Source organism: Meles meles, chromosome 16 (genome assembly GCF_922984935.1).
Source record: "Meles meles chromosome 16, mMelMel3.1 paternal haplotype, whole genome shotgun sequence".
Taxonomy (NCBI): domain Eukaryota; kingdom Metazoa; phylum Chordata; class Mammalia; order Carnivora; family Mustelidae; genus Meles; species Meles meles.
The window spans coordinates 53,314,355-53,341,899 of record NC_060081.1 but is presented as its reverse complement, the minus strand read 5'-3'; the positions used below and the strand labels follow the sequence as shown (position 1 = coordinate 53,341,899).

Below are 27,545 nucleotides of genomic sequence, written 5' to 3'. Positions count from 1 at the left end.
AATTTACTTGGTAATTAGGGTGGCCACCTGTGTTAGTTAATTGCCTTTATCCAAAAAAAAAAAAATCCTGCATCTTTATGGCAAGCATGTGGTTACACTTTGGCACAAAGGCACCCAGACTGAATTCCCAAAGTAACAGGGATATAGAGTGCTGCCTTCCTTGATGTTTACGTTTCAAAGTGATGGCTCCCAGGCACTCAAGGAAAAAGTTCCTGGATTGTTGTGCTGACAAGAGGTTTATTGAGGTATTTTTAAAAAGATTTACATAATATACATATCAAAGGAACAGAGACAGGATTTGTAAGCACAGGTTTTTCTTGTAAAACTCTTAAGAATAGGGAGAGGGGAAAAGGTCCCTATCCCTTTTGGCAAAAGGAAAATTAAGCCTGTCTGCCTCCTCTCCCTTTGTCCTACTCTCCCTCTGTTCCCTTCTCCTTTCTTCCAGTGGTTGGTGCCAGAAGGAATAGACCGTGAACTGGCCTAGAGCCTGACTCTATCCCTGCTGGGGATGCTGCCCTGAGAGATTGGCCTTTGATTCAGACTTTCAGTAAATACTCAGAAATATGCGGATGGGTCTCCAGAATATGGGGGAGGAGGGGTTAGGCAGGTGCAGAGACCCCCAGGAGGTTAGTGGGTAGGAACATCTCCAGGAGTCTGACAGTGCCACCCACTATAAGGCTCTTTGTGAGGACTTCTGTAAGGGAAAGACCATGGGAGCAATGGTAAAAGGCAAGAGACAGGCTGGGGGAACATATCTGCAGTGTTTATAATAAGTGATTATCATCCTGAGTATGCAAACCTCTGCCCTCCAGAAGAAAGCGCTGTCAGCTGTCAGCTGTCAGAAAAAGTGGGTAAAGGATATAAAGAAATGTTTCTCAGAAAAGGAAGCAGAGCAGGGAAATGTAAAATGAGAAACCAGCCTTTTCCCTCCAAACAATGAAGTTTTCTGTGTTCTCCTTTTTCCTCTCTAAGATGTCAAAGGATCTGTCATTCTCTTTCTAATCTACTAGTTTAACTCATGAAGTATTTAAGTTTGTGCATTTTTATTAATGCCAAGACTATATGAGGTGAAATGTCAACCCACAGAATGGGGGAAAATATTTTCAAATCATATTCAGTATCTGGTAAGAGTCTAATGTCCAGAATATGTAAAGAACTCTTAAAACTCAACAGTAAAAAGACAACCCAATTAAGAAATGGGTAAAAGACTGAAATAGACATTTCTCCAAAGAAGATACACAAATGGCCAATAAGCACAAGAAAAGATGCTCAACAACATTTGAGAAATTGGAACCCTCACACATTGCTGGAAGGAAAGTAAGCTGGTGTGGCCACTTTGGAAAACAGTTTGGCAGTTTCTCAAAAAGTTAAACATAGAGTTCTCATATGGCCCAGTATATGCCCAGGAGAATTGAAAACATATGTCCATGCAGAAACTTGCAGTGAATGCTTATAGCAGTATTATTCATAATAGACAAAAGTGGAAACAACCCAGTGCCTGTCAAGTGGCGAATGGATAAACATGATGTGATATGTTCATATGATGGACACTGCTAAGTGATAAAAGGGGTGAATGGAGTAGTATAGTCTGCGACACAGATGAGCCTCAAAAGCCTGCTATGTAAAGGCAGTCCCATGCAAAGACTGCATGTTGTATGATACCATTTATGTGAGACGTCTTAAAAAGAGCAAACACACAAAAAGAGCAAACACACAGAGACAAAAAAGAGCTCAGCGATTGCCTAGGCCAGAGGGTAGACATTAGCAGTAATGGGCACGGGGTTTTCTGAGGTAGCGGTGCCGTGTCTCACCCTCCCTGGCCAGCCTGAAAAGATTGAGACTTCTCCATGTGCTCATCAGTACTTGTATCTGTTATTTTGTTGTTGTTGTTTTGGGGGACTTTGTTTTTGTTTTTTAATAGATGTTGTAGTGTGTGAGAAGTGGTATCTCTGGTTTTGATTTGCATTTCTTTAATGATTGATGAAGTCGAGCATCTGAAGGCCATCTGTGTCTTCTCTGGAAAAATGTCTCTTTGAATTCTTTGCCCATTTTTTTTTAAAAAAGATTTTATTTATGTATTTGACAGAGAGAGAGAGAAATCACAAGCAGGCAGAGAGACAGGGAAAGGGGGAAGCAGGCTCCCTGCTGAGCAGAGAGCCCGATGCGGGGCTCGATTCCGGGACCCTGGGATCATGACCCGAGCCAAAGACAGAGGCTTAACCCTTTGAGCCACCCAGGCACCCCTCTTTGCCCATTTTTAAATTGTGTTTTTGTCTGTTAATTATTGACTCATAGAATTCCTTTTTTTAAACAATTTTTTAAAAGATTTTATTTATTTATTTGACAGACAGCGATCATAAGTAGGCAGAGAGGCAGGCAGAGAGGGGGGCAGGGGAAGCAGGCTCCCCGCTGAGCAGAGGATCCGATGTGGGGCTCAATCCCAGAGGCCTTAACCCACTGAGCCACCCAGGTGCCTCGACTCATAGAATTCTTTATGAAGTCTAGATACAAGTTCTTATTTACTATATGATTTCCAAATATTTTTTCCCATTCTGAGGGTTCCTTTTTACTTTTTGGTTGTATCTTTTGAAATATGAAAGTTCTAAATTTTCTAAATCCTGGGCATTGGTGTTTTCTTTTATCCCATGTGTTTTTGGTATTGTATTTAAGAAATCAGTGTGTAACTAACTCAAGATCACAAAGATTTACTCCTATCTCTTCTTTTTAAAGTTTCATAGATTTTCTCTTATATTTAAGTCTATCAGCCCTTTGGGGTTTATTTTTGTATGGGGTGGGAGGTTGAACAGACATGTAACTGGTCAGGAGGCACTTCCTGCTGTCTGCCACTCTCCCGAGGACTGCTCTGTCTCCCAGCCCCAACTGGATTTTTCAGGTGTCCATTGGTAATGAGCATCTAGTCACTTTAGCTGTCCCCTCCTTCTGCACTAGAAGACAGATGTCTCAACTCCCTTTTCTATCAGATTGACACCATCTGTTTTATAATTTCTAGAAATTGCTCAGTAATTCAGAAGTATTTCTCAATACATCTGATAGCACCTTTTCCTCTTATCCCATATTGCTATGGGTTTATCCTTGTTTTTATTTTTTTTTTTTCAGTAATTTCAGTGGGATTTTGAAGGGGTAAGGAGGGAGAAGCATGTTCCTAGTCTTTATCTAGGATACGGATTTTATTGGTAAATAATTTTAGGTGTTGCATTTTTGTGTGTGTGTTGTGCTTTGCCTTTTTGAGATGGATGTATATATATATATATATATATATATATATATAGTTATTCATCTTCACAGGAACGACGTGCATATCCCACACCTCTTAAGTATTTTTGGTGCAATAATAACTGCTAAGTAGACTTACAGTCTACATAGAACAAGTCAAAAGGTTAGTCAAAGCTAATGCTATGGGTGCATTATGCTCCTCACACAATATTACGTGTCAGTAGTATCTCAGTAAAGCTGGGGAACAAAGATTTACAGAGTCAGATCTTCTGCCTGCAGTGTAGATTGTGTGCTCTGGTCCTACTGGAGTCCGCAGTGCACAGCCTAACTAGCTGTCCTGAGCAGTCCTGAGAGGTCCTTCCATATGTCCTTTCATATGCCTTTCTGGTTGTAAGGTCCTTTGTGCATTAAGAATCTTACTAATTCGGGGCGCCTGGGTGGCTCAGTGGGTTAAAGCCCCTGCCTTTAGCTTGGGTCATGATCCCAGGTTCCTGGGATCGAGCCCCACATGGGGCTCTCTGCTCAGCAGGGAGCCTGCTTCCTCCTCTCTCTCTCGGTCTGCCTCTCCGCCTACTTGTGATCTCTGTCTGTCAAATAAATAAATAAAATCTTTAAAAAAAAAAAGAATCTTATTAATTCCACTTATGGGAATTTTTTTATATATAAAGATGGTAATTTTTCTAAAAAAGAAAAATTGAAGGCAAACTAGGATTCATAGACATCATTCTGCCATTTAAGGTTTTATTTATGATAGATGAAATAATGTGGTAAAGTAATTGTGCTGTAAGTAAAAAAAAAAATCAAAGTTGAGTATTAATATAAGCACAACTGTGTAAAACAATATAGAAAAATAAATTTCTTGAACTAAAAATCCCAGATATGCCCAGTGATCTCTGTATGGTGCAATTGAAAATGATTTTCCCCCTTCCTTATATTTTTTAAATTTACTATCATGAACATGCATTATTTTTATGAACAACAACAAATTATTTTTTTAAGGGCTATAGATTTTCACCCTGTTGTGGAATATTTCTGATTTTCCTGGACTCGTCCTGTATGGATGTTTTTACCTTATTTTTCCAACTCTTTTTAGTGGGCCAGTTTTAATGATTTTATCTTTAGAGGTAATAAAGAACTTAAATAGATAGTTGCAAATAAATCTCATGGAATTTACTCCACTCTGTTCTACCACGGGACAGTCCCCTTAAAATGACTTTTTTTTTTTTTTTTAATGCTTGCTTTTCCAGCATGCCAGTGCAATGGCCACAGCAAGTGCATTAATCAGAGTATCTGTGAGAAGTGTGAGAACCTGACCACAGGCAAGCACTGCGAGACCTGCATATCTGGCTTCTATGGTGACCCCACCAACGGGGGAAGGTGTCAGCGTAAGTAAATCCCTCAGGGTTACTGATTGCAGACCAGCTGGAACTCAGTGCCTCTGTTTGACTTGAATATCTAGGAGGACAGAAGCCACTTGGTTTTGGATACTGCCTTTCTTGTCATGCTTGTCAGGAGCTCAGCTAAGCCTGGGAGAGCCTGAGCAGAGCTGCCAAGTATCAGAATAGCCAGTTAACGCCAACAAGCTGAAAATGGAAGAGTTAAGCCTTTAATCGCTTACTGTGGTGGTAAAGCAAGAGGCTTAAGCTTAAACCCAAGAAAGCTCTGAGTCCCCACATTCCTTTCCCTCCTGGACTGGATGCTGGTTGAGCGTCAGGTGGATCAGCACAGAGGTGGGGAGAGCCCTGGATAGAAGATTCCAGCAAAAACCTGTCATGGGCCCTGGAGAGGGGAGGGAGAGGGAGGGTGCTGGGGACTGAGAGTGGGGATGGTGTCTTCAGGGTTCCCCCTCACTTCCTCCCATCCTGAGGAGGCTCAGCAAGGATCCCCGAAGATCTGCCCAAAGATGAAGAGACTCAGGATTGAAGGTGCCTATGCTAGGAATGCAAACATGTGACAGAGCTGACTTTGGGAGTGGGTTGCCCGAGACTGTGACTGCAGCTTTCCCTCAGAGACCGCCCGCAGGCACAGGAGACCTGCTGGCTAAGCCTGGGTTTTGGCTTGTGGTCAGGTCCAAAAAAATCACACATGGGGTTTTGACCAGGAGCTGGATTCCTCAGTATATCGTGTGTGTGTGTGTGTGTGTGTGTGTGTGTGTGTGTGTGTGTATTGATATTATATATATAATATAAATATATATATTTTTTAACTTATTCAACAGAGAAAGAGAGAGGTGCACAAGCAAGGGGAAGGGGCAGAGGGAGAGGCAGAGGGAGAAGCAGGCACCCCACTGAGCAGAGAGCCTGACACAGGACTCCATCCCAGGACCTGATCCCAGGATCCGATCCCAGGATCCTGGGATCATGACCTGAGCCGAAGGCAGATGCTTAGCTGCCTGAGCCACCCAGGCACCCCACGTCTAGTATATTTTGAAGATTTAAATAGTTCTCTGTTTCCCTATGCATGTCAAATAGATTCCTGTAAGCAAGGACTTTTTAGTGTTAGAACATAAATTAATACATTTTTTTTTAATGACCAGTGAGGCTGGTGAACTGCTTTTTGGCTTGTTCTTATTTCCAGTTGGGAAGACCCTTCGGGCTCTGAGTAGGAAAATAAATAAGGAAGGAAAATCTCTACCTCCTCCCCACATGCCACCTCCTTAGCATGGCCCTTGAGAAGTGATCCCAGAGCAACCAAGAGAGACAGAAGCAGTCAGAATAGTGCATGACACGTAGTGAGTGCTCAGGAAGTGTGGGTGGTTACTAGTACTCTTCTGCTACCATTGTCCTTCAGTCTTCAAGAACATTTCTGGCTCCGATTGAAAGGTCTTGAGTAAAAATATTTTTCCCACACTTTGTGACTGGACTTCATCCATTTGACAGTAATCACAGGACCCCATACCCGAGGCCCCCAACACATGGGTGCCTGTTTCTTTTTTTTTTTTTTTAAGATTTTATTTATTTATTTGACAGAGAGACACAATGAGAGAGGGAACACAAGTAGTGAGAATGGGAGAGGGAGAAGCAGGCTTCCCAAGGAGCAGGGAGCCCGATGTGGGACTCAATACCAGGACCCTGGGATCATGACCTGAGCTGAAGGCAGATGCTTAATGACTGAGCCACCCAGGCATCCCAAGTGCCTGTTTCTGCAGAGCCTACAGAGAAGGCCAGGTGCAAGTCCTGCAGGGCCTCTAAAACCCTGACCTGCCATTGTGATCTCACCTCACTTCTGAGCCCTGCTAGGATTTGAAACGTGGCCTCTGTGGGGCAGGCACCTCATTGGAGGCTGAGTGCAGTCAGACCAAGTCTCCCCCTGAGGGGTGGTTATTGCTCAGAGCATCTCCTTGGGGGCAGGGACTGAGTCAGTGCCCCCATACCCAGCGCCTGGCACTTGAGAGATGCTTCATAAATATTTACCGAATGAATGAGTCATAATAGTGAAAAACGGCCTATTGAGAAGATCAAAATAGATCCCAATGGTTGCTTCAGATGGCAGTAGGAGCCAGCACTTCTTTCCTCCTGTCCTTGGACTCTGGTTCTTTTCACGTTGCCTTTGCTTTATTTGAGATAAATCGTTAGCTGGAAAACTTGAATCTTAGCCTTTAAATGCTTTCATTCTAATGTCCTCCCTGTCGAACCCAATTTAGATAAAATTACGTGTTTTAGGAAAAGTCTGTGATAGTGGTGATCTTTCAAGCCAGTTGTGACTTCCATTCCTTTTCCTTCTCCCCAGCATGCAAGTGCAACGGGCACGCATCGCTATGTAACACCAACACGGGCAAGTGCTTCTGCACCACCAAAGGCGTCAAGGGGGACGAGTGCCAGCTGTGAGTACCACACTCCTGAGACCCCTGCCTGCCACAGGCCACATGTGGCTTTAGTGACTGACAGCCAGGCCAGCTGAGTCTGTACCACCAGGGAGGCCAAGGAACTATGATGCTGCTGGACCACAAGAGCCACCCTTTCCCTGTGCCCTTTTGTATGGGCTTGGGGGGTCGGGGGGGACATCCCTGGCTTGATGAATTTGGAATTCTGCCTTTTCTACTTCAGGTGGGTCTAATTTGGTCAGCCTCCATACCGAGGAGGTTCAGCAGCAATTCCTTGATGTCTCCTTAGGTCACATTTTTATGTTTGAGTGACACTGACAGCATTGCTGACTTGGATCAGTCTTACCTTCAACTTCTGTTCAATTTTTGTCACATCAGGAGATTGTACCTTTTCCCGAGAAAGAGCTGGAAGACTTGGTATTCCAGGACAGTGTTTTATTTAGCATTTTGGTTGTCTGATGGTGGAGCTGATCCCCTGGCCTTTAACACATCCCTCCTATTCTAGCATTTTCCTTGATGAAGTCTGTTAGACATCTTCCAGGGAAGAATCTGGGGTTCCCATCCATGAGGAGGCCAACAGCGTCAGACAGACATGGGGTTTTAGCCCTGGCTCTGCCTCCAAGAAGCAGGGCCCTCTTGAGACAAATCACTTAACTGCTCTGAGCCTCAGTTTCCCTGTCCATCGATAGCAGTACTAGCAATAATTGTTTTTAGTGTCCTGGTGAGTTGAAACAAGAGATTGTTCCCCGACAAATATATACCAGTTTGCCTCACTAGGAAACCTCATAAAACACAAGCACTAGCTTTACTCATTCTCTCAAGAAGAGACTTGAGAGAGAGAGATCATAGTAGTATCACAACAAGCAGATACATCATTGGTAAATTTTTTCTCAAAAAACACCAGTAGTAAGGTCACCAGTGACCTTGATAGTGATGTTCAAGGAAGGAATTGCTCTGTCTACATTTTACAGTTTACACCACTGGGCACATTTACTGGTTTCATGATGCCTTAAAGCCAATACGTGAAGAAATGTCTAATCAAAGATTAAGTCTATTAAATCGAAGATTATAAGTCCATTAATGTCTAATCAAAGATTGGCTTTTGGACCTAGGTTCCTTTAAACAGAACAATATAATAGAGCAGAATTAATCACTCCTGCCTCAGGCATGCAGTAATGAAATGAGGTGTAGGTCCAGTGAAAGACTTTTTCTTCAAGAGATTTTAGATATAAGCAAGTGCTAAGAGTCACCCTGGATCCAAGGACACAATATCATGTATGATTTATCTGGGAAAAGTGCTTGACCCAAGCTTTCCCCACCTTCATAATAGCTCTTAGCTCCTGGGCCTGCCAGTATAAATGGCCTTGTGAAGTGGGAGACTGCATTTTGCTGATGTTCACAGATCATATTTGTGGGGGAAAGTAATGATTCTTTCTTAGTAGAACTTATTTTTCTCTCCAGACTGGTGAACCATGTTCAAGGACTTTTGTTTTTTTTTTTTTAAGTGAAAGTGATTCTCAATGTTTAGCCTTTTCTTATTTTTAAAGAATGGCTCAGTTTTATCCAAGGAGAACAGGAAAGAAGTAAGAAAAGGATATTTGAAAAATGTGTAACTTCACTTTTAGAGGAATATTTAGTCCACACAAAAGTTGAAATGTGTTTTTCATGAAAACAAGTAGGATCTAGATTTATTACATTTGGATTTGTCTCCTGTGCTTTGGCAAATGTTTGTCAGTTGGAAGGGTGTGAAGTGCTGAGTGGTCTGGTCGGTGCTCAGCATGAACGCAGACTCCTCAGCCTGCCTGATCTGAGTGACCGTGAAGAATGTGATTATCATGACTCACACTTGTTTGTAATGTAGTTTTATAGGAAAGGATCCACGTGGTTTTAAGATGAATGTAGATTTTGTTTTAACCAGCGATAGAAAATAATCTTCATTTTTATCCCCCTAGATGCGAGGTAGAAAATCGATACCAGGGAAATCCTCTCAAAGGAACGTGTTATTGTAAGTGTTTTCACAATTCATATTTGTCTAGAAGCAAAATAGTTCAATAAAACTTTGTTATTTACTTTAACGTGGTTTGAGAATGGTAAGTGCTATGAGAATATAGCCCTTTGTGGAAGTGTGTCCTAATTTGATGTATTTCCATTCTGTTACACTTACTGCATATAGGAATACCATTTGAAGCTGTATTAATTATGGTTTGTGGTTTATGTTAATATGTCCATAGCAGTTATCAGGGGAGAATACAGAAATACGCACCTCTGGCTTTCGTCATTTATGTTCTCTTGAAACCTAATTTCATTTGCCATTACCTGGTTGAGGTTAACATATTGCACATTCAGGATATAGGTCAGAAACCATCTTTTTTTTTTTTTAGGTTTTATTTATTTAGAGAGAGAGCACGAGCAGGGGGAGGGGCAGAGAGGGAGAAAGAATCTCCAGCAGACTCTGTGCTGTGTGTGGAGCCAGGTGGGACTTGATCCCACCACCTGAGATTACAACCTGACTTGAAATCAAGAGTTGGTACTCAACCGACTGAGCCACCAGGTGCCCCCAGAAACAATTCTTTTTTTTTTTTCAGGATTTATTTATTTATTTTAGAGATAGTGAGAGAGAGATAGTCAAGGGGAGCAGAGGGAGAGGGAGAAGCCGCTGAGCCCAAGGGAGGGCTCAGTCTCAGGACGCTGAGATCACGAGTTGAAACCAAGAGTCAGACACTTAACCAGCTGAGCCACCCATCCATCAGGTGCCCCAATATATCAGTGAATTTTTGGTAATCTGGTACGCTGTAACTTATCTATCTTGAAAAAATAAAGCCAATACCAAATACCAGGTTTTAGCAATGATAGGGAAACTAGAACCTTTATGTACAACCTTCATCTGCCTTTGTGGAAATATAAAATGGTGTAGGCATTTTGGCAGAACCATTTGGCAGTTTCTTAAATAGTTAAAAATAAACTTACCAGCAGCTCTCCATTTCCCTCTTCCCCTAGCCCCTGGCAGTCACCATTCTGTTTTCTGTTTCTATAATGTTGACTACTCTAGGTACCTCATGTAAGTACTGTCATTTAGTACAGGTCTTTTGTGACTGGCTTATTTCATTTGTCATCATGTCTTCAAGATTGTTCCAGGTTGTAGTGTATGTCAGAGTTTCCTTCCTTTTTAATATTCCACTTTATGTATACTACTGATGGACCGTAGGGTTGCTTCTGTCTTTTAGCTATTGTGACTAATAGCTATGAGGTTTGGCTGCTATGAACACGGTGTACAAGTATCTCTTTCAGTTCTTTGGGTATGTACTGCACAGTAGAATTGCTGGATCATTTGGTAATTCTCTCTTTAATTTTTTGAGAAACTACCATACTGTTTTCCACATTAGTCGCACCATTTCACATTCCTACTAGCAGTGCACAAGGTTTCTGGTTTCTCCACATGCCCACCAACACTTACTATCTTCTGTTTATTTGATAGTAGCCATCCCACCATGCATGAGGTGGTATCTCATTGTGGTTTTTGTTTTTTTTTTTTTAAGATTTTATTGCTTATTTATTTGAGAGAGAGACAGTGAGAGAGAGCATGAGCGAGGAGAAGGTGAGAGGGAGAAGCAGACTCCCCGTGGAGCTGGGAGCCTGATGCGGGACTCGATCCCAAGACTCTGGGATCATGACCTGAGCTGAAGGCAGTCGCTTAACCGACTGAGCCACCCAGGCGCCCTCATTGTGGTTTTTTAACTGATTTGTATTTTTCTAATGATTAATGATGTTGAGCATCTTCTTGTGTGCTTACTGGCCATTTGTGTATCTTCTGGGGAGAAATATCTATTCAACTTCTCTGTCCCATTTTTAAGTCAGGTTGTTGAGTTTTACAATGGACTTTCTAGAATTAAATTATACCATCTTTAGGCAGCTCTTTCTGCTTACAGGTCCGATTCCTGTGCTTGAATAAAACCACCTTTTTTGTACCAAAAAAAAAATTATACCATCTTTGTCCAGTAGGCTCTCTTTAAAGCTATTTTCTTTTGCTATATCACTTTAGTCTTTGAATGCTTTGTTGCTTTCGAGAACAAGATAATCAAGGCTCATATTCCTTGCTACAGACCTGGGATCAACCATTTTTCTATGGGGTCTTGGTTTCTTCTTTACCATTAATTTGTAACTTTGTATCCTTAAGCAAAACCTAATGTGTTATAGAGGTACAATTAATATTTGTAGGTGAGTTATATTGGAGCTGAAAATCTTAACCGGCGTCTTGATGTAAGAAGAGTTTGATAGGTTAGTCCAAATAAAATGATGCTGCCCACCTGACGGCCTTTGAAAAGCTTTCCACTCCCCAGGTATGAGTGAGCTAGAAGTGTTTCCTGGCTATTGAATATTTGTAAGGAAATCAATCTGTATGTCTAGAGACCAGCCCTGTTTTGTTTTAATTTTTAAATACACATTTCTTTCTTTCTGTAGATACTCTTCTCATTGACTATCAGTTCACCTTTAGCCTATCCCAGGAAGATGACCGCTATTACACAGCCATCAATTTTGTGGCTACCCCTGATGAAGTAAGATTTTGAAAGTTTTCTTGCTTTGTTTTGAATTCATGTGCATCTTTTTCTTGATATTTATGAGTAGAAACATTAGCAGTGATCTCCAGAGTGGAGTACACAGAACTGTTTAGAGGTGCAGGAAAGAAATGCTAGAAGCTACCCTTTATCTCCTCTCCACCTCAAAGGCAAGAATGATGTTGTTCAGGTTTACCAGGATCTGACACCCAGACTGACTGACTCTACACATAAATTTGGTTTGCTCATCAGCTCATCACAGTCGCCATAGAAAAGGAGAGGAGACTGCAGGGGGATATCCCTGATCAGAGGGGCACATGGCAGGGCCTAGATTTACTCTCTCAGAATGGACCAGAGGCTTAACAAGTACCTACAAAGAAACTGCAGATTGAGGTTAATGCTACTGATGCCTAGGAGCCCACAGAGGAGATTCTTCTGTGCCTATAGGAAGTTGTTGGCCTTACTGGGAGGTAAAAACAGTGAAGGTATAGCCAGGTCCAATGAGAAGTTAACCAGAAACAATTGGAATTAGTAGGACAACTGTTGAAATGTCGGTTTATATCTACTTTCATTAATGATGACCGCCAGCCGGATATAAGGTACTGCCTGGTGGTAGAAGGGAGCCAACATAGCATGACAATTAAAAGTGAAGTGTCTAGAACATGAAGACACACCTATACGATATCTTTGATAAAATATAAAGTCATTCAATGGCCACTCCAATACATAATGAAATTTTACTAAACTTGATGATAAATTATTTAGGAACCTCCTTGAAGGTTTATTTCTCATCAACATAACACACAGCCACTTAACATTACAAAATTCCTGTCATAATAAACATGATGAAAAATACATGGAAAATAATATGACAGTAAGCCAGGTTGTGTTCCTTTGTTAGCAAATGTTATTGTTAACAAACATTGCTAAATCTAAAAAATAAATAAATTAGTAGTAGAACAAAATCCAGAGTATGAGATGTTTACAATCAAATGGAAATAAGATTTGTTTTTTATATTCCATTTTAATGATAAAATTAAGAAGAAATGTACTAGAGAGTGAATTTCTTTTTAAATAAAAATAATAGCTGACCTTAAATGAAAATATTATATGGACACACTATATATCATATCATTTGAATGGCTATGTTGACTGGAATTAATAAAAAAGAGTTGAGAATAAAACTATAGCAAAAGTACCACACATGAAATTTATTTAATATCTTATTCATAAGCAATTGGTTAAAGTACTCAGTCTTGCAGGATGTAATTGATGTTGTTAACTTTATTTTAAATAAACATAATAGACTCTTGGTAATACTTCTTAATGATGTGAGTGACCATGAAAATCTTTTGACCTCTCTGGAGTTCCTTGTTTATCTTATGACAGAATATTTAATGGAGTTATCTAAAGTGTATGTTCTGTCTTCTATAAAAGGACTAGGATTTCAAGTTTGTTGATCCTTTCGTTGGAAAGACATACTTGTTAATAGTATTCTTCCACAAAATATTAAAAATAAACACTCGAGCTGTCCCTGCTAGAGGAAGGTGAGGTTATATCAATAAGCAAGAAGGTAACTTACTGCTTTGGTTGAGAAACTCCTGGTTTGGAGATCACATTTTGAAAATGGCTATTTGGAAATGTATCCATTGTTAAGATTTTGTGCTGTAATTACCATCAAAACAGCACCCTTAAAATTCTTATCATTCTGATTTGTTTTCTGGCCTTTGAAGAAAAAGAATTCCAGCAGGATTGGATCCATTTATAAAATATAAAAATACAGTATCTGATTCATTTGCAAAAAAATAATTCTTTGAAGAGAAGAAAGATTTATTAGTCAAGTTTCAGTGAAAACTGAAAATTCATATTACAGTTTACCTAGTGTAGCCAATAGTGCACTTCTACCTGTTGGCTCAACGAATTTCTCTGAGATGTCTTTCTCAGTCATTAAAACCAAGAATCAAAATAAGTTACATGAGTTCTTCAAATTGTGGTATCTGAGTTTCCCAGAGTATCCATAGGAAACTGATTCCCCTAACATAGGTCATAAAATTTAAGTCATTGTTCTCTGGTCAGGGGCTTTCTAAAACCTACTTTCTCATGGAGTTAGGCATTTGATAAAGCATTAAATCACATGCATGTTTATGAGAGAGAAATGAAATTTACTTGGGCTATATTGCTTATATTGGGTAGAAATGTTACTGACTGTTATAAGCGTGAGTTCCTTTTAAGACACTGTAAAATATCTGTTTTGTGGTTAAAATCGAGAGTAGTAAAATTTAATTACTTCTTTATTTTAAAATCTGTAAACTCTTGTAATTACTTTTCTAACTATTTGCACTGCTTATCAGCAAAACAGGGATTTGGACATGTTCATCAATGCCTCCAAAAACTTTAACCTCAACATCACCTGGGCTGCCAGCTTCTCAGGTAAAGACATACCTAGAGAAGACCTTCCAAGTGGAGTAGATTGGTAGTAGATTGAGAAATACGTGTAGTTGTTGAGAAATGGGGCTCTGGAGCCAGACAGATGGGTTTGAACCCACCTTTGTCTCTTTGGACCTGGGAGACCTCAAACAGGTGTCTGAACCCCTCTCTGGACCGTAGGGTTGTTTGTCACAAAGAGTAGACAGCAGTACTTATCTCCTAGAATTGTGTCAGTGACATCAGGTTATACATGCCCTTGCCTCCTGTGGGGACAGGCTGAGTGTGCACTCACCACCCCGCCCTGTGCCCACCTATGCCAGCCCTGCCGCAGCCACCGCTCTGGCCTTCCCCTCATCATCCCCGGGCAGGCCTCAGAAGTGAGAAATGGAACTATTTAAAACAGAATGAGATCTCTGTAGGTACAAGGAAGTATACTTTGGGAATTAAATCAAGCTCTAAGAGCAGAGTGTTTGCTCTCTTGTCCATCTTGCTACGATTTGCTAAAGATGATCCGGGCAGAAGATCTACTGAGGTAGGGACAGACGGGCCTGATGGAGTGCTTCTGAATGTAGCTCGACAGATGTGGGTTTGAACTCTGCCCATTTACCGACTCTGGTGCACTGTGCAATTGGGCAGGTTAAGCTTTCTGAGCCGGTTTGCTCGTGGATAAAAGGGATGATTAAAAACACCAAGCTGTGCATAGCCTGGTGAAGCTGAAATGAGACAATAAAGGAAGTAATCCGTGTAGTGCTTGAAACATGGCAGGTTCTCACCAGATGGTAACCATGCTTCCTTCTTGTTGCTCTTTCAGTGCTGGTGTTCGGTCAGAACACAGCCATTTAGCCTGAAGCAAAATTAAACATTACCTTTGCATGTCTTATGTTTACCATCTCTTAAAAGATTGTATGGAATTCAGAAAAGGTTCAGAAACTTGGAGTGAAGAGACACTTTTAAGAAGAAAGTCTGAATTATCAGAACATTGGGAGAAGGGCAACATCTCTGAGCACGTGAATGCTTTTCAGTGATTGTCTCAGTGAGGAGATAATCAGTTTGGGCTCTAATCACAGTATTTAATGCAGATATGCTAAAATTATCTATTTTACAAATTTTTGTAGACACCAGAATTCCAGAGGGAGAGTATGGAATGTTGAAGGACTCTTTGGGAATAGGATGAATTTATACCAGATAAGGGGGATTTCAGTACAGTTACAGCTGATAGCAGAAGAGACTGGGTGGCCCTCTAAAGCTCCTTGTTCTCTGCTGCTGTTGAGACATGAGGTCACTGCTTGTTAGGAAGTGAGAGGTGAATCAGTGTTCCTGGTGCGGGGGATGGGGAGCACTGACAAGCAGGTCTAAAAGGGAAATGCAAAGTAGTTGAAGTGCTACAGGCAGAATGAAAGTCATTGTTGATAGGATTCTTGTGGTATCTGTATGTTCACAGCTAGGTGTCTGGCTGTTTAAGTGGAGAGGAGCCTCAGAGACTCCTGGAGGAACTATTCTGGTTAAGGGCATAGCCTTGCATATCAGCCTTCCCGCTGCAAATCTCAGCTCTGCTTCTTGCTTGGCTATGTGACCTGAACCAAGCTACTTAATTTCTCTGAACCTCAGTTTCCTGATCTGTAAATGAGAATAATGAAAATTGTTAGAATTAGATGAGATTGTGCTCTTAGAGGCGATTCCTGGGACGTAGTAAGTTTTGAGTAAATGCTGACTATTGTCGTTATTAATGAGGGCGATTCTGTCCAAAAAAATAGACTCTTGTATTTCTTTTCTTCCTGACAGCTGGAACCCAGGCTGGAGAAGAGATGCCTGTTGTTTCAAAAACCAACATTAAGGAGTACAAAGATAGCTTCTCTAATGAGAAGTTTGATTTTCGCAACCACCCAAATATCACGTTCTTCGTTTATGTCAGTAATTTCACCTGGCCCATCAAAATTCAGGTAAGAAGTGTTTTATGCAGACAGCGAAAACTTTTCAGTGGAGACTAAATCCACTAATTTGAAACTTGAGGTAAATGGGGTGTACGATACTGCTTTGCCTTTGTAGTGTCTGTGGCAAAGGAGTGCTGAGTACATGACCACCGTAAGGAAGGCGGTGGTGGAGATGGCTTAAATCACTTAAGAAAGAGAACTATAAGCCCTTCTGAAAGCCAGTTGGCATATCACAGTTTTGGTACTTACAGCTGTATTCATTTCTTCACTGAGTGCTTCCCTTGTAAAAGCCTGCAGAGCTTCAGTTCTGGAATGAGTCAGGTAGGGGTAAATGAAACACACCGAAAACCAGTGAGAGCCAGAGTGCGGAAGTGTCCTATGGAAGGATACCACAACTGCTGTCAGAGTTTGAGAAAGATAGGTTGGGGTGGAGTGGGCGGCAGCACCGGGTTGCATGGGAGAGCACGGGCCCGTATGAGTCCTGGCCTCCCCTCCACAGATCACGTAGCTCTCCACATGACAGGTTTTGTGTATGTGACCTGAAGGCATGTCACCTGCTGCTGTTCCTGATGTTATCAGCCTCAAGCCTTTTCTCAGTTCTCAGGGGACTCTCTTATCCAAGACCCCTGGCCCCATTTCTGCTCTGTCATCTGCCACTGTGTCCTCCAGGCCTTGCCTCAGTACTTTTCGCTTTTACCCCCTCTCTTTTGGGTAAAAATGGAATCCAGGGTGGGGTCAACTTCAGGGACGGGCCAGTGTTAGCCACAGAAGCATGGTCATGGGCCTGGTCTGCAGCTGTTTGCCGACTCTCAGAAACAAGGTGTCACTGATCAGTTAGGATGGGTTTGAAACCGAGTCCTGGTGATTCTGTGTTCATGCCTTGGGACTGTGACTAAAGAATCTTTCTGTTCCTGGAATGTGGGGATAGGCTCTATATTGTGTTTTTTTCTCACCAACTGCTTCCCTTTCTCTGTCTAGCTGGTCACTCATGTGTTCATCCTCTAGTCTGCTTTCCCTTTGATATTACACACTCTCTGCTTCCCTCCTCAGCTGGCGTTCTCTGGTGTCGGCTCCCTGTTTGTGCTTCCTCATACCCACTCATCCCTCAGACTGCAGCCGTGCCTCCTTTCCTCACCACATCCTGAGAACTGTCCTGTCTTAGCAAAGGCCAGTCACCCAACCAATTCTCCAGGCCTCTCTCCTTCTCACTGAGTGATTGGAGTCACCGTCTTTCTTGCCTTCCTGGTCCTTCTTTCCTTGACTCTCTGGCCAGGCTCTTGCGGGAATCTTCTTCCTTAAACATTGAGGTTGTCTGGGAATCAGACCTTGGTTCTCTGTTGTCTTCATCCCACACAGTTTCCCTAGGTAATTCCATCCCACTTAGTATTTCTGGTGCTCTTTCTGTACTGGTGATTCTCAGTTCTGTCTCCAGCCCAGCTTCTGCTTGCGCTCCACACCAGTATTCTCAGTCGCTGCCTAGACATCTCCAACTGGACAATCACGAGCTCCTGCCATCGGCACGTAGTCGTTCTTGTGACCTTAGCCCCAAACGCCATGCTTCCTTTCTCAGTGAATGACACCACCGTTTGTCCAGTTTTCTTTTGCTGTCCTTGTTCTGTTTTTATATCAAGGTTAAACTAACCTTTAATAATTAATAATTATAAATGAGGAGTTTTCTTCTCATTTCTGGAAGAGATTATATAAGATTAGAATCTTCCTTGTAGGGGTGCCTGGGTGGCTCAGTGGGTTAAAGCCTCTGCCTTTAGCTCAGGTCATGATCCCAGGGTCCTGGATTGAGCCCCACGTCGGGCTTTTTGCTCAATGGGGAACCTACTTCCTCCTCTCTCTCTCTTTGCCTACTTGTGATCTCTGTCCATCAAATAAATAAATAAATCTAAAAAAAAGGTGTTAAAAAAGAATCTCCTTTGTAAAATCGTTAGTATTTTTTTGTTTGTAGAAATTTTTTTTTTAAGATTTTTTATTTATTTGACATAGACAGATCACAAGTAGGCAGAGAGGCAGGCAGAGAGAGAGAGAGAGAGAGAGAGAGAAGCAGGCTCCCTGCCAAGCAGAGAGCCCGATGCGGGACTCGATCCCAGGACCCTGAGATCATGACCTGAGCCGAAGGCAGTGGCTTAACCCACTGAGCCACCCAGGCGCCCTGTAGAAATTTTTTTAACTGTTGATTCAACTTCTTTAAAAGTTGTAGGATATTTTGGATTTTTTGTTTCAGTCATTTAAAATAATTTTTTCTAGGCATTAATTTATTTCATTTTTTTCAGATGTATCAACACAAAGGTATTCACACTGTCCTCTAATCTTTGCAGCATCTGTGCTTGAGAGTACTGAATCATACACTTAAAAATGCTTAAAACAGTAAATTTTATCTTAAATATTTTTAACCCAATTTTTAAAAATTTTATCTTTTTAAGATTTTGTTTATCCATTTTTATTTATCCATTTTTAAGATTTTATTTATTTATTTGGCAGAGACACAGCAGGAGAGGGAACACAAGCAGGGGGAGTGGGAGAGTGAGAAGCAGGCTTTACACTGAGCAGGCAGCCTGATGCAGGGCTCAATTCCAGGACCCTGGGATCATGACCTGAGCTGAAGGGAGATGCTTAATGACTGAGGCACCCAGGCGTCCCTACCTGATCATTTCTGATCACACCTTAGTGATGCATCCACATTCAACTTCTGTTGACTTATCATGAGATACTTCTGGTCAGAAATATGAACTTTATCCCCAAGTATCTTAATCACTAGCACAACTGCAGTGTATTATCTCCCAGAGTCATTAAACACTAGAAGGGAAAAAAACAGATGTTCCAGCAGGCAACAGTTACGGGCCTTTCACACAGCGGCATCCGCGTGGCTACTGGATAGTCCAGGACTAATTCTAAAAACGGGAACGTTCATGCATTTTAGTAATTATGCCCTAATTCTCACAGCTGAAACTTCCGTAGATATTGTACTTTCTTTATAAGGGAATCCTGATTTTTCTTATATTGTTATGACCAATCAGGACCTAACTTGCAGCTTTCTTTTTCTCCTTATCCTGTTTTTTTTTTTTTTTTTTAAAGATTTTATTTATTTATTTGACAGAGATCACAAGTAGGCAGAGAGGCAGGTAGAGAGAGAGAGGAGGAAGCAGGCTCCCTGCTGAGCAGAGAGCCCGACGTGGGGCTCGATCCCAGGACCCTGGGATCATGACCTGAGCCGAAGGCAGAGGCCCTAACCCACTGAGTCACCCAGGCGCCCCTATCCTGTTTTTTATACTTCTCTTTCTTTTTTGATTTTTCTTACTGTTACTTTTTCTCATTCTTCACTGCTTTTCTTTTTGCCTATTCAGCCCTTATAGCCACAATATGATCTGATTCTGATAAGGACTCCAGTAATAAGGGTTTATCTTCAGGATACATATTTTTTTTTACTGAGTCTTTTTATGTCCTTTTCTTTCTCAGTTGCATCCTTTGACTGCTTTTTTTAAAAACAGCTTTTAAGATTTTATTTATTTTATATCATGGAGTAACTCTCAGCAACAAGAAGAAATAAACTATTGATACAACAATTTAGATGAATCCCAAGAAAATTTTACTGAGTTGGGAGGGCATGGAGGGAATCCTAAAAATTTACATACTGTTTGATTCCATTTCTATAATATTTGAAAGTTAAAATTTTAGACCAAAAATACAGATATATCTACTGAAGTTTCAACTTTTTCTGACTTTTCCTGATTGACCCAAAGGCCCTTCCCCTCCACCCCCCAAAGACCCTTTTAAAAGTAGTCATCTGGGGGCCTGGGTGGCTAAGTCCGTTAGGTGTCTGACTCTTAATCTTGGCTCAGGTGTTGATGTCAGATCATGGGTTCAGGCCCCATGTTTAAAAAGAAAACAAACAAATAAATAATTAAATACACTGACCTGATTAGGTCAGGCCCACCCACACTCAAGGGGAGGGATTAGAGTGTACACACCACCAAGGTAAAGGGAATATTAGGTGCCAACCAGGTTTTTAGGTTGTTTGACCCCATTGAGGTTGTACTCTAGGCCCAAGCCAGACAATTTCAGTTTGGCAACATGTAACACGATCCATTTATAGATTAGATATACTTATAAAAAATTTGATTTGGGGTATAGTAAATACTATTTCCTGGCTTGTTTTAACTTGGGATTATTTTCATACTGATATACCTTATTATTTCTGAATCAATTAAACTTCGGGCTTTGTTGTGTATATTTGAAAAATAATTAACATTTTTAAGATTCTTAGTGAAAATCTTAACTTACACTGCTGACATTTTTCCCATTTGGAAAGAGGGCTCCGTGCATATAAACAGGCTCTTGTGCTGGAGATAGTCGTGCTGTGGCCAATGCTGAGTTCTAGTTTTTTTCCTCCCAGTGCCCTGTCGCTCCACCCTCTGAAAGCCACTGAAATGGTTTTAGAGCATTTCCTTCCAGAGGGATCTCTTTCCCACACCTAATTTTTTAAAGTACTGATTTTAAGTTTAAGAGTCAAAGAGATGTTGATTTGCTGCCTGATTTTGGGGGGCTCTTTACCTGGGCTAGATGACTTACCTGAATAAGAGCCACTTAAGAAAGCTGTATTCAGGAACACTTTTGAAAATAAACTATGGCAGGCTCACTTAGCTTGCCCGGCTCTCCTTGAACAAGCAGGTAAGTTCTGTTGGAACTGCGTCTTTTTGCTCTTTGGTACAACTAACTGTAGTATTTGCAGGCACTAGACCTGTGGTCCTGTGGCATTGTGTGCTCTTGGTGTCTTCAAGGGCACCGGGTCTCTGCCCTCGGGACCATGCGTGGGTGTGTACATGTGGAGGGCTGAGCTTGTGTCTTCCTGGGCACGTGAGGTGGTGTGCTGTGCTCAACAGAGGGAGCTTTGCCTTTCTGTACTCTCTAATTTCAGAGCCCGAGCTTTTCTACATGTCGTTCGCTCTTAAACACACCTGTGCACCTTAGAGACAATCCAGATTCAGTAAAAATTCAGAGACTCATTGAAGGAAGAGAATAGGGTGCAGCGTAGGCCATTCAGTTAAATTTTAGTATGGCTTTTAGTGCAGGCAAAAGCCTTTTTGTCTCTCATTTTTTAAAGCAAAATAACAGGAAATCTAGGTCTCTACTCAGAATTCACATAAACCTTGGTACTTTAAAAATGGTAATGTTAAACTCAAGTTCCTTCCCTCTGAACCAATCCCAGGATTCTTTTCCATAATTAGGAACAGATCAAAACCTATAACTGCTCACTGAGGGAATTTGAAACCAACTAGAAAAATCTTTATAGATGCAGTTTAAAATTAAAAATACAAAAAACAACAAAAAAAAACCCCACCCAGATTGAGAAGGCCTTGTGTGCAGGAGGGTGATGAGTCTGTTGTGGCCGGTTGTGCCTGTTTTCTTGTGAGTTGCTCCTGTGGGTGAGCGCCCCTCCCTCAACTCTGCTTTCTGAAGGCGATCCTGGGTGTCCTCGCCAGTAAGCAGGGACTCAGCTGGCATAGCCTTGCCTGGAGTTTGGGACGGGAGGTATTCAAGATAGAGAATGGACAGACAGACGTTTTGTGTGAGGTAGGAAGGTGGGCGGTGAAGCTGGGGTTCTGGGTTGTTACTGGCTCTGCAACAGAGGTTGTTACTGTAATGTGGAACTAATATTAAAGCCTTCTCCCTGCTGGGTGTTTCATCTGCTGGTTTATGTAAGAGGCTAGTGTTCCTAAGCAAAGGCAACACAGAATTTGTATTGAGAACTGAGCCTTCATTTAGACTTTAGAGTTATGTTTATGGGTGCTAACAGGACTGCTCTCCTAAGCAAAGGATGTATGAAACTTTTATTGACTCAGATATACTTTTTTTGGTACCCGCATTACTGAGATACAATTCACATACCGTACAATTCACCCATTTAAAGCACACAATTTAGTAGTTTTTAGTATATTCAGAGTTGTGCAACCGTGACCACAATCAATTTTAGAGTATTTTCATCATCCCAAAAAGAAATCTCGTATTCACTAGCAGTCACTGCCCATTCCTTCCTCCCCCTAGACCCTGGCAACCACCAGCCTACTTTCTGTCGCTATACATTTGCTTATTCTGGCATTTCATATTAATTGCATTACATAACATATGGTCCTTTGTGACTTGCTTCTTTCACTTAGCATAATGTTTTCAAGATTCATCCATATTTAGTATGTTTGCATTCTTAACTCCTCTTAGGGATTGAGTGATATTTTATTGTCTGGATATGCCACATTTTGTTTATTCATTCATCTGGTGATGGATACTTGGGTTGTTTTCACTCTTCGGCTATTATGAAAAATGTCAGGTACAGTTTTAATGTTTGTTATGTATTGTGTAATGATGATGATGATGTATGTTTACACCTGGTGTTAGAGATCTGTGCCATCAGAGTTTTAAAGAATCATAAAGCTATGAAATACATTTAGAACTAAACTACTGAAAGTATAAATCTTTCTTTGTTTCAGAGCGGCATTTGAGGTTCTCTTACTGCCTTATGGTTTTCATTAGGATCATTGTTTATTATTCCTTCTTGAAATCCTCTTCTCTTCTACTTTTCACCCATGGCTTTGGGTGTTTCTTCTTAATTCTTCAGTACCACTGCTCCCTTGAATTTCCTCTGGACCCTCTCTCCCTGAACAGTCTCATTCACGCCATCTGTGAATACCACATGTGGCTGGGACGGGTAAATCTCCATCTCTAACAGATCTCTCCCCTGTGATCTCCACAGCCGGAGGCTTCCTTTAACATCTCCTCACGCAGCAGACTCTGTGGCCCAGAGCAGCAGCCTTGAATGGACAGGAGGGGCTGTCTGATGCTGGGTGGCAGGCTGTGCCCCCATGCTCCTGGGAGTCCTGGGCAGAGAGGGGAGTGTCCCATGCTGCCTGAGTCTGAGTGAGGATGGGCAGTAGCAGAGCTGAATCTCAGGAGCGTGAGGTTGGGGAGTTGGGGTGTTAGGGGTGGGGAACCGGCATATGCAATCACCTTCAAGAACTACTGGGAGTTTCGCAGAGCTGAAGTGGCAGCGCTGTGAGCAAGATGCTGGAGACCTAGGCGAAGGCTGTCGGGAAGAGACTGGAGGTTTCGGCCGAGGGCTTGGAACTATAGCCTGAAAACCACTGGGAGTTGTTGAAATGTTTTAAGCCAAGAAGCGACGAAGATCAGTGTTTTCAGAAGATCCTTCTGGCAGCAGTTGGGAGAATGGATTGGAAGGAGCTGGACTAGGGAGTCCAGGTAGAATTCTTGTTTAGAACCAGGAGAGGGGTCCATCAAGTGACCTTCAGGCACACTCTGTAGCAACTTGCTTTCCTCATCTGTGCCTCCACAGCTGTAGACTCATCTGGTGTTTCACCCAACGAAGATTTCCTTAAGGGCAAGGACAGTGTCTTATATTTCTGTCTCTTCAGTGTCACAGCGTAGAGCTGATCAGCAGTAGACACGTCACAAATGAGCACTAGATGGATGAGTAGTTGTAGGTATGGGAGCTTTGGGGTTGGTATCGGAACTTTGTTCTGTTTTTTGCAACTTTTGCATCTTTTCTAAAGGTGCTGACAGCTTTTTCTGATCTTGACAGAATGACTGCCTACCAGGGGCAGGAATTTGTCATCCCACTCGGCATAGTCTGTATTAGACGATTGAATTGTTCTAGCATGGTGTCAGAAGAGTTGAGAGGTAGAAGAAAAGAAAGGAATGAGGACACAAGCATCCTAATTTTACAAAGAGGGTAGTTAAGAGGTACTGCATAGATTGAAATATTTAAGAATGAAATGGTAGGAAACTTGGGATTTGCTTCAAAATAATATGGTTGTGGGGAAAGTGGGGAAGCATATGGATGAAACAAGACTGGCCTTGAGCTGGTAATTATTACATGTGGGTGATGAGCACATTGGGTTCATGATACTATACTCTCTACTTTTTAAAAAAAGTTTAAAATTTTCTGTAATAAAAAAATTGAAAAAAGATAATACAGGTAGTAGAAACAAATAATAAAGCCCCACTTTATTATTTAACCTCCTGAAGGTAGCCTCAGCTAGGCCTGTGGCCTAGACTGGCTGGGACCATCGTAAGCCAGCTGCGATGTATTTGGAACTGGCCTTCTGTTTCACTTTGCAGGAAGTGCACAGCATTTTACTAGGGTTTTACCAGTCATTGACTGCTGTTGGGCAGTCTCTAGGACAGTCAGGAGTCAGGGACAAAACCCTGTCTAACATACTTCCCCCTGTGAAATGGCAAAGGGAGCAAGCAGGGGTGCATCAGAGGCCTGAGGGCTCCTCCCCATGGGCTGTGTGCCTTGCAGGGGGCCTCACCACCTTGTCTCCTGCTCCTGTGGCTGCCTGTGGGTAACAGGCACATCCCTTCCCTGCATCCAACCGTGTTGTAGCCATTGCCTGTCTCTGCTGGCATCCTTCCCACACCATCAGCCTCATAATAATGCCACAGGAACCAACAAAGGCACTAAAAACAATGATGTAATTTGACTGGAAGGGCCGGTGGGGATGGTGGCCTCAGTCACCTTCCATTACAGCAGGAGGTCAGTAAGTGATGCCTAACATGGTTAAGTCAAGAAATAGCAAATAAAATAAAACTTATTAGTGATAAAAAAAAAAAAAGTAACCCTAAAAGAACAAAAAAGAAACCTAAATAACGGCGGAGGCCAAAGAGAGAAACCTTAAGGAATGGATTAAGTAGAGAGCAGGAACCATTGCTTTGCGTGATTAGCTATGGTCTTTGTAGATAGTCCAACCAAGTGTATGCAGTTCTTAATGATTTTTAAATTATTAATGATCATGGTAAGATGGAATAGGAATTCTGGAGAGTGGTGAAAGGAATGGCTGCAAGGACACGTGGGGAAGCAAGCACAGAGCAGTATTGAGGTGGGAGGTTGGGCATGCACAGACGGTGAGTGTTAGCTTGGTGTCAGGAACGAGTGGAATTAACTAGCCTTGAGGCTCTGACCAGAGCCTGTGTATACAGTTTCTGTGCCAGCACAAACCACCATTAGGTGGGTAGTGTATGTGGCTGGGTGATGGGCATTGGGATCCAGTCCAGGCCCTGTGGTCTCAACAGAGAGTTCCACATAGAACTTCAGTTTGTTTTTGCTTTGTTTTAAAGAATGTTATTTTGGTTTGGTTTTGTTTGTTTGTGTTAGTGTTCTTTTATTCTTTATTCTTTTTTTATTTAAAAAATTCCAATATAGTTAACATGCAGTCTTAATATTAGTTTCAGGTGTACAATTCTAAACACCACCCTGTGCTCATCACAAGTACACTCACTAATCCCTGTCCCCTCTTTCCTCCATCCTCCCACCCCTCTCCCCTCTGGTAACCATCAGTACTCTGTAGTTAAGAATCTGGTTTTTGGGGGGCACCTGGGTGACTCAGTTGGTTAAGTGTCTGCCTTTCACTCAGGTCATGATCCCAGAGTGCTGGGATCGAGCCCCATATTGGGCTCCCTGCTCAGCAGGGAGCCTGCTTCTCTCTCTCCAGCTCCCCTGTGTTTGTGTTCCCTCTGTCTATCTCTCTCTATCATAAATAAATAAAATCTTAATTTCCACATATGAGAGAAATCATATGGTATTTGTCTTTCTCTGACTGACTTATTTCACTTAGCGTTACACCTTCTAGGTCTGTCCATGTGGTTGCAAATGGCAAGATCTCATACAAGAAAGTTTTGGAGGGTCACAGCAAAACGCAAGGAGGCAGCAGCAGTAGACCCAGGTTAGGGTGGTCACAGAGTCGTCCATCCTTGACACAGCTGAGGCCCGAGTGCAAAGCTCTTTGTAGACAGGCCTGAGTTCTTATGGGAGGAATCATTTCTCTCCTGGCTTCCAGCCTTGCAGCCCAGAGCTATGGGGCAAGGTTGGCGTGGTGAAGCCAGAAGCCCAGAGGCAGCCAAGGCTTCGGGTCCTGAAGTGAGATCTTCTGCGTCTGCAGAGCCTCATCTCTCAGGGAGAGGCAAAGAGCTGAGGGGCCCTGGTCTGGACAGGCTCCCAGACCGGGCGGGGTTGAGCCCTGGCGAAGCCGTTGGCCTCAGGAGCAGCCCCCAAGCAGTCTGTCAGGTACACACAGGCCTCGGGTTTTCTCAGAGCCTAACAGGTGCTGCCACAAGCTATAGCCATCTTTACTTCTCAGGGGAGCCAGCCGTCCTTTGCCATCCTCTGCCTGTGTTGGGTGTTCATAAGAGTGAAGATCATTCTTGGTGGAAAAGATAAAGGCAAACTAGAGGTCCTTCCCTCTCTTATTTCAAACCTTCTGTATTAAACAGTGGTCTTTCCCTATCAGTTCAGTATCATTCATCCATTTGCTCACTGGTTTCCAAATACCTATTTTGTGGATTGCACAAATGTTAGAAATACAGATGTTAGAAAAAGAATTTCTTCTGTGAAAGTTGAATATAAGAAATGTCTTAATTTTTTTTTTTTTTTAAAGAGCACCCTCCCTATCATAGTTGATAAGAAATTCATTCCCAGAGAGCCCCGTCCCCTTTTCTCAGGAACTGTAGGAACCTCGGGGCTTACCTGAGCCCAGAGATGTAGGGAAGGCCTCTGGCTTTCATTCACTTGACGGCTGCTCCAGGTACCCTGGTTTATGGCCATGAGGTTTGTTCGAAGGCAGCTGTCCCCATTCCCATGTGTGATGGGCTTGGTCATTTGGACACAGAATAATCAGTGAGGCCGGAGAGCCTCTGCAGGCCTACCATGCAGTCCTCCCATATTCCTTGGCACTTTCAAAACTCTAGAACATCTTCTCTATTCCCTCCATTTCGTGGTCTCAAGGTTTGGGCCATGCCTCTCTATTTGTTCCAAAGCACTACCCTCTCTTTCTCTACCCTGGTCTCCCCCCATCCGCATGACACCACCGTGTAAGATCCAAGTTAATTTCTTTGGGAGCCAACCCTTCCAAGTAAAAAGGACACTGGCATCAGAATCACCTGGGGAGTTGAAAGCTTTAGGAGCAGGAATAGACCCCAGGATTTGCACTTCGTTGTAAGCTCTCCAGAGTCTGAGAACCATGGCCTAGTTCTTGGAGTACAATGGTGTTATTTGCTCTCTGGAGGTAGTTGTATCTGTCTCTGTGGGAGGTAGGGAATTGCCTTTCCATTCTTTCTCCTACAACAATTAGAAAGTCAGAAATTGATACCTTTGCAGACAGAAGAGCATAGAAGTCTTTTTTTTTCCAGGACATCTCTGCATACACAGCCATAATATAAGGTGGAACATGACTGTCCCATGCCCTGAGAGGGAAGTGGGTCAGGAACTGGGAGTGTAGAAAAGAGAGAGCCAATTCCCAGCAATTGAATGAGGAAGGGAGTATTTGGGTTGGGCAGCAAGAGGCAGGGGGTCCCCCACTGCAGATGGGTGAGCAGGGCGCTCTGGTGATGGAAGGACCAAGTGCAGTAGTAGAGCAACCTGAAAACACTTGTTCGGCTGAAGCACAGAATTAGTGCTTGGGAAATACAGCCCCACCGTGTCCTATCCTCAGTCCTGGGGCTGGCTGAGCTTCTGAGTTGAGTATCTCAGGTTTATTTAGCACACCCAGAGGGTCTCTGGGCAAG

The 27,545-nt window shown here is 42.4% G+C and overlaps 1 protein-coding gene across 3 annotated transcripts in view; it reads left to right on the top strand.

Moving 5' to 3' along the window:
* The window catches only part of ATRN (attractin), a 150,209-nt gene that overhangs the window by 85,880 nt on the left and 36,784 nt on the right, over nucleotides 1–27,545 (top strand). For all 3 annotated transcript variants that reach the window (XM_045980339.1, XM_045980341.1, XM_045980340.1), the window contains exons 19-24: nucleotides 4,482–4,619; nucleotides 6,964–7,057; nucleotides 9,010–9,062; nucleotides 11,516–11,610; nucleotides 13,962–14,040; nucleotides 15,820–15,977. In XM_045980339.1, the coding sequence (XP_045836295.1) occupies nucleotides 4,482–4,619; nucleotides 6,964–7,057; nucleotides 9,010–9,062; nucleotides 11,516–11,610; nucleotides 13,962–14,040; nucleotides 15,820–15,977 (617 nt within the window). The remainder of the gene's footprint in view (nucleotides 1–4,481; nucleotides 4,620–6,963; nucleotides 7,058–9,009; nucleotides 9,063–11,515; nucleotides 11,611–13,961; nucleotides 14,041–15,819; nucleotides 15,978–27,545) is intronic.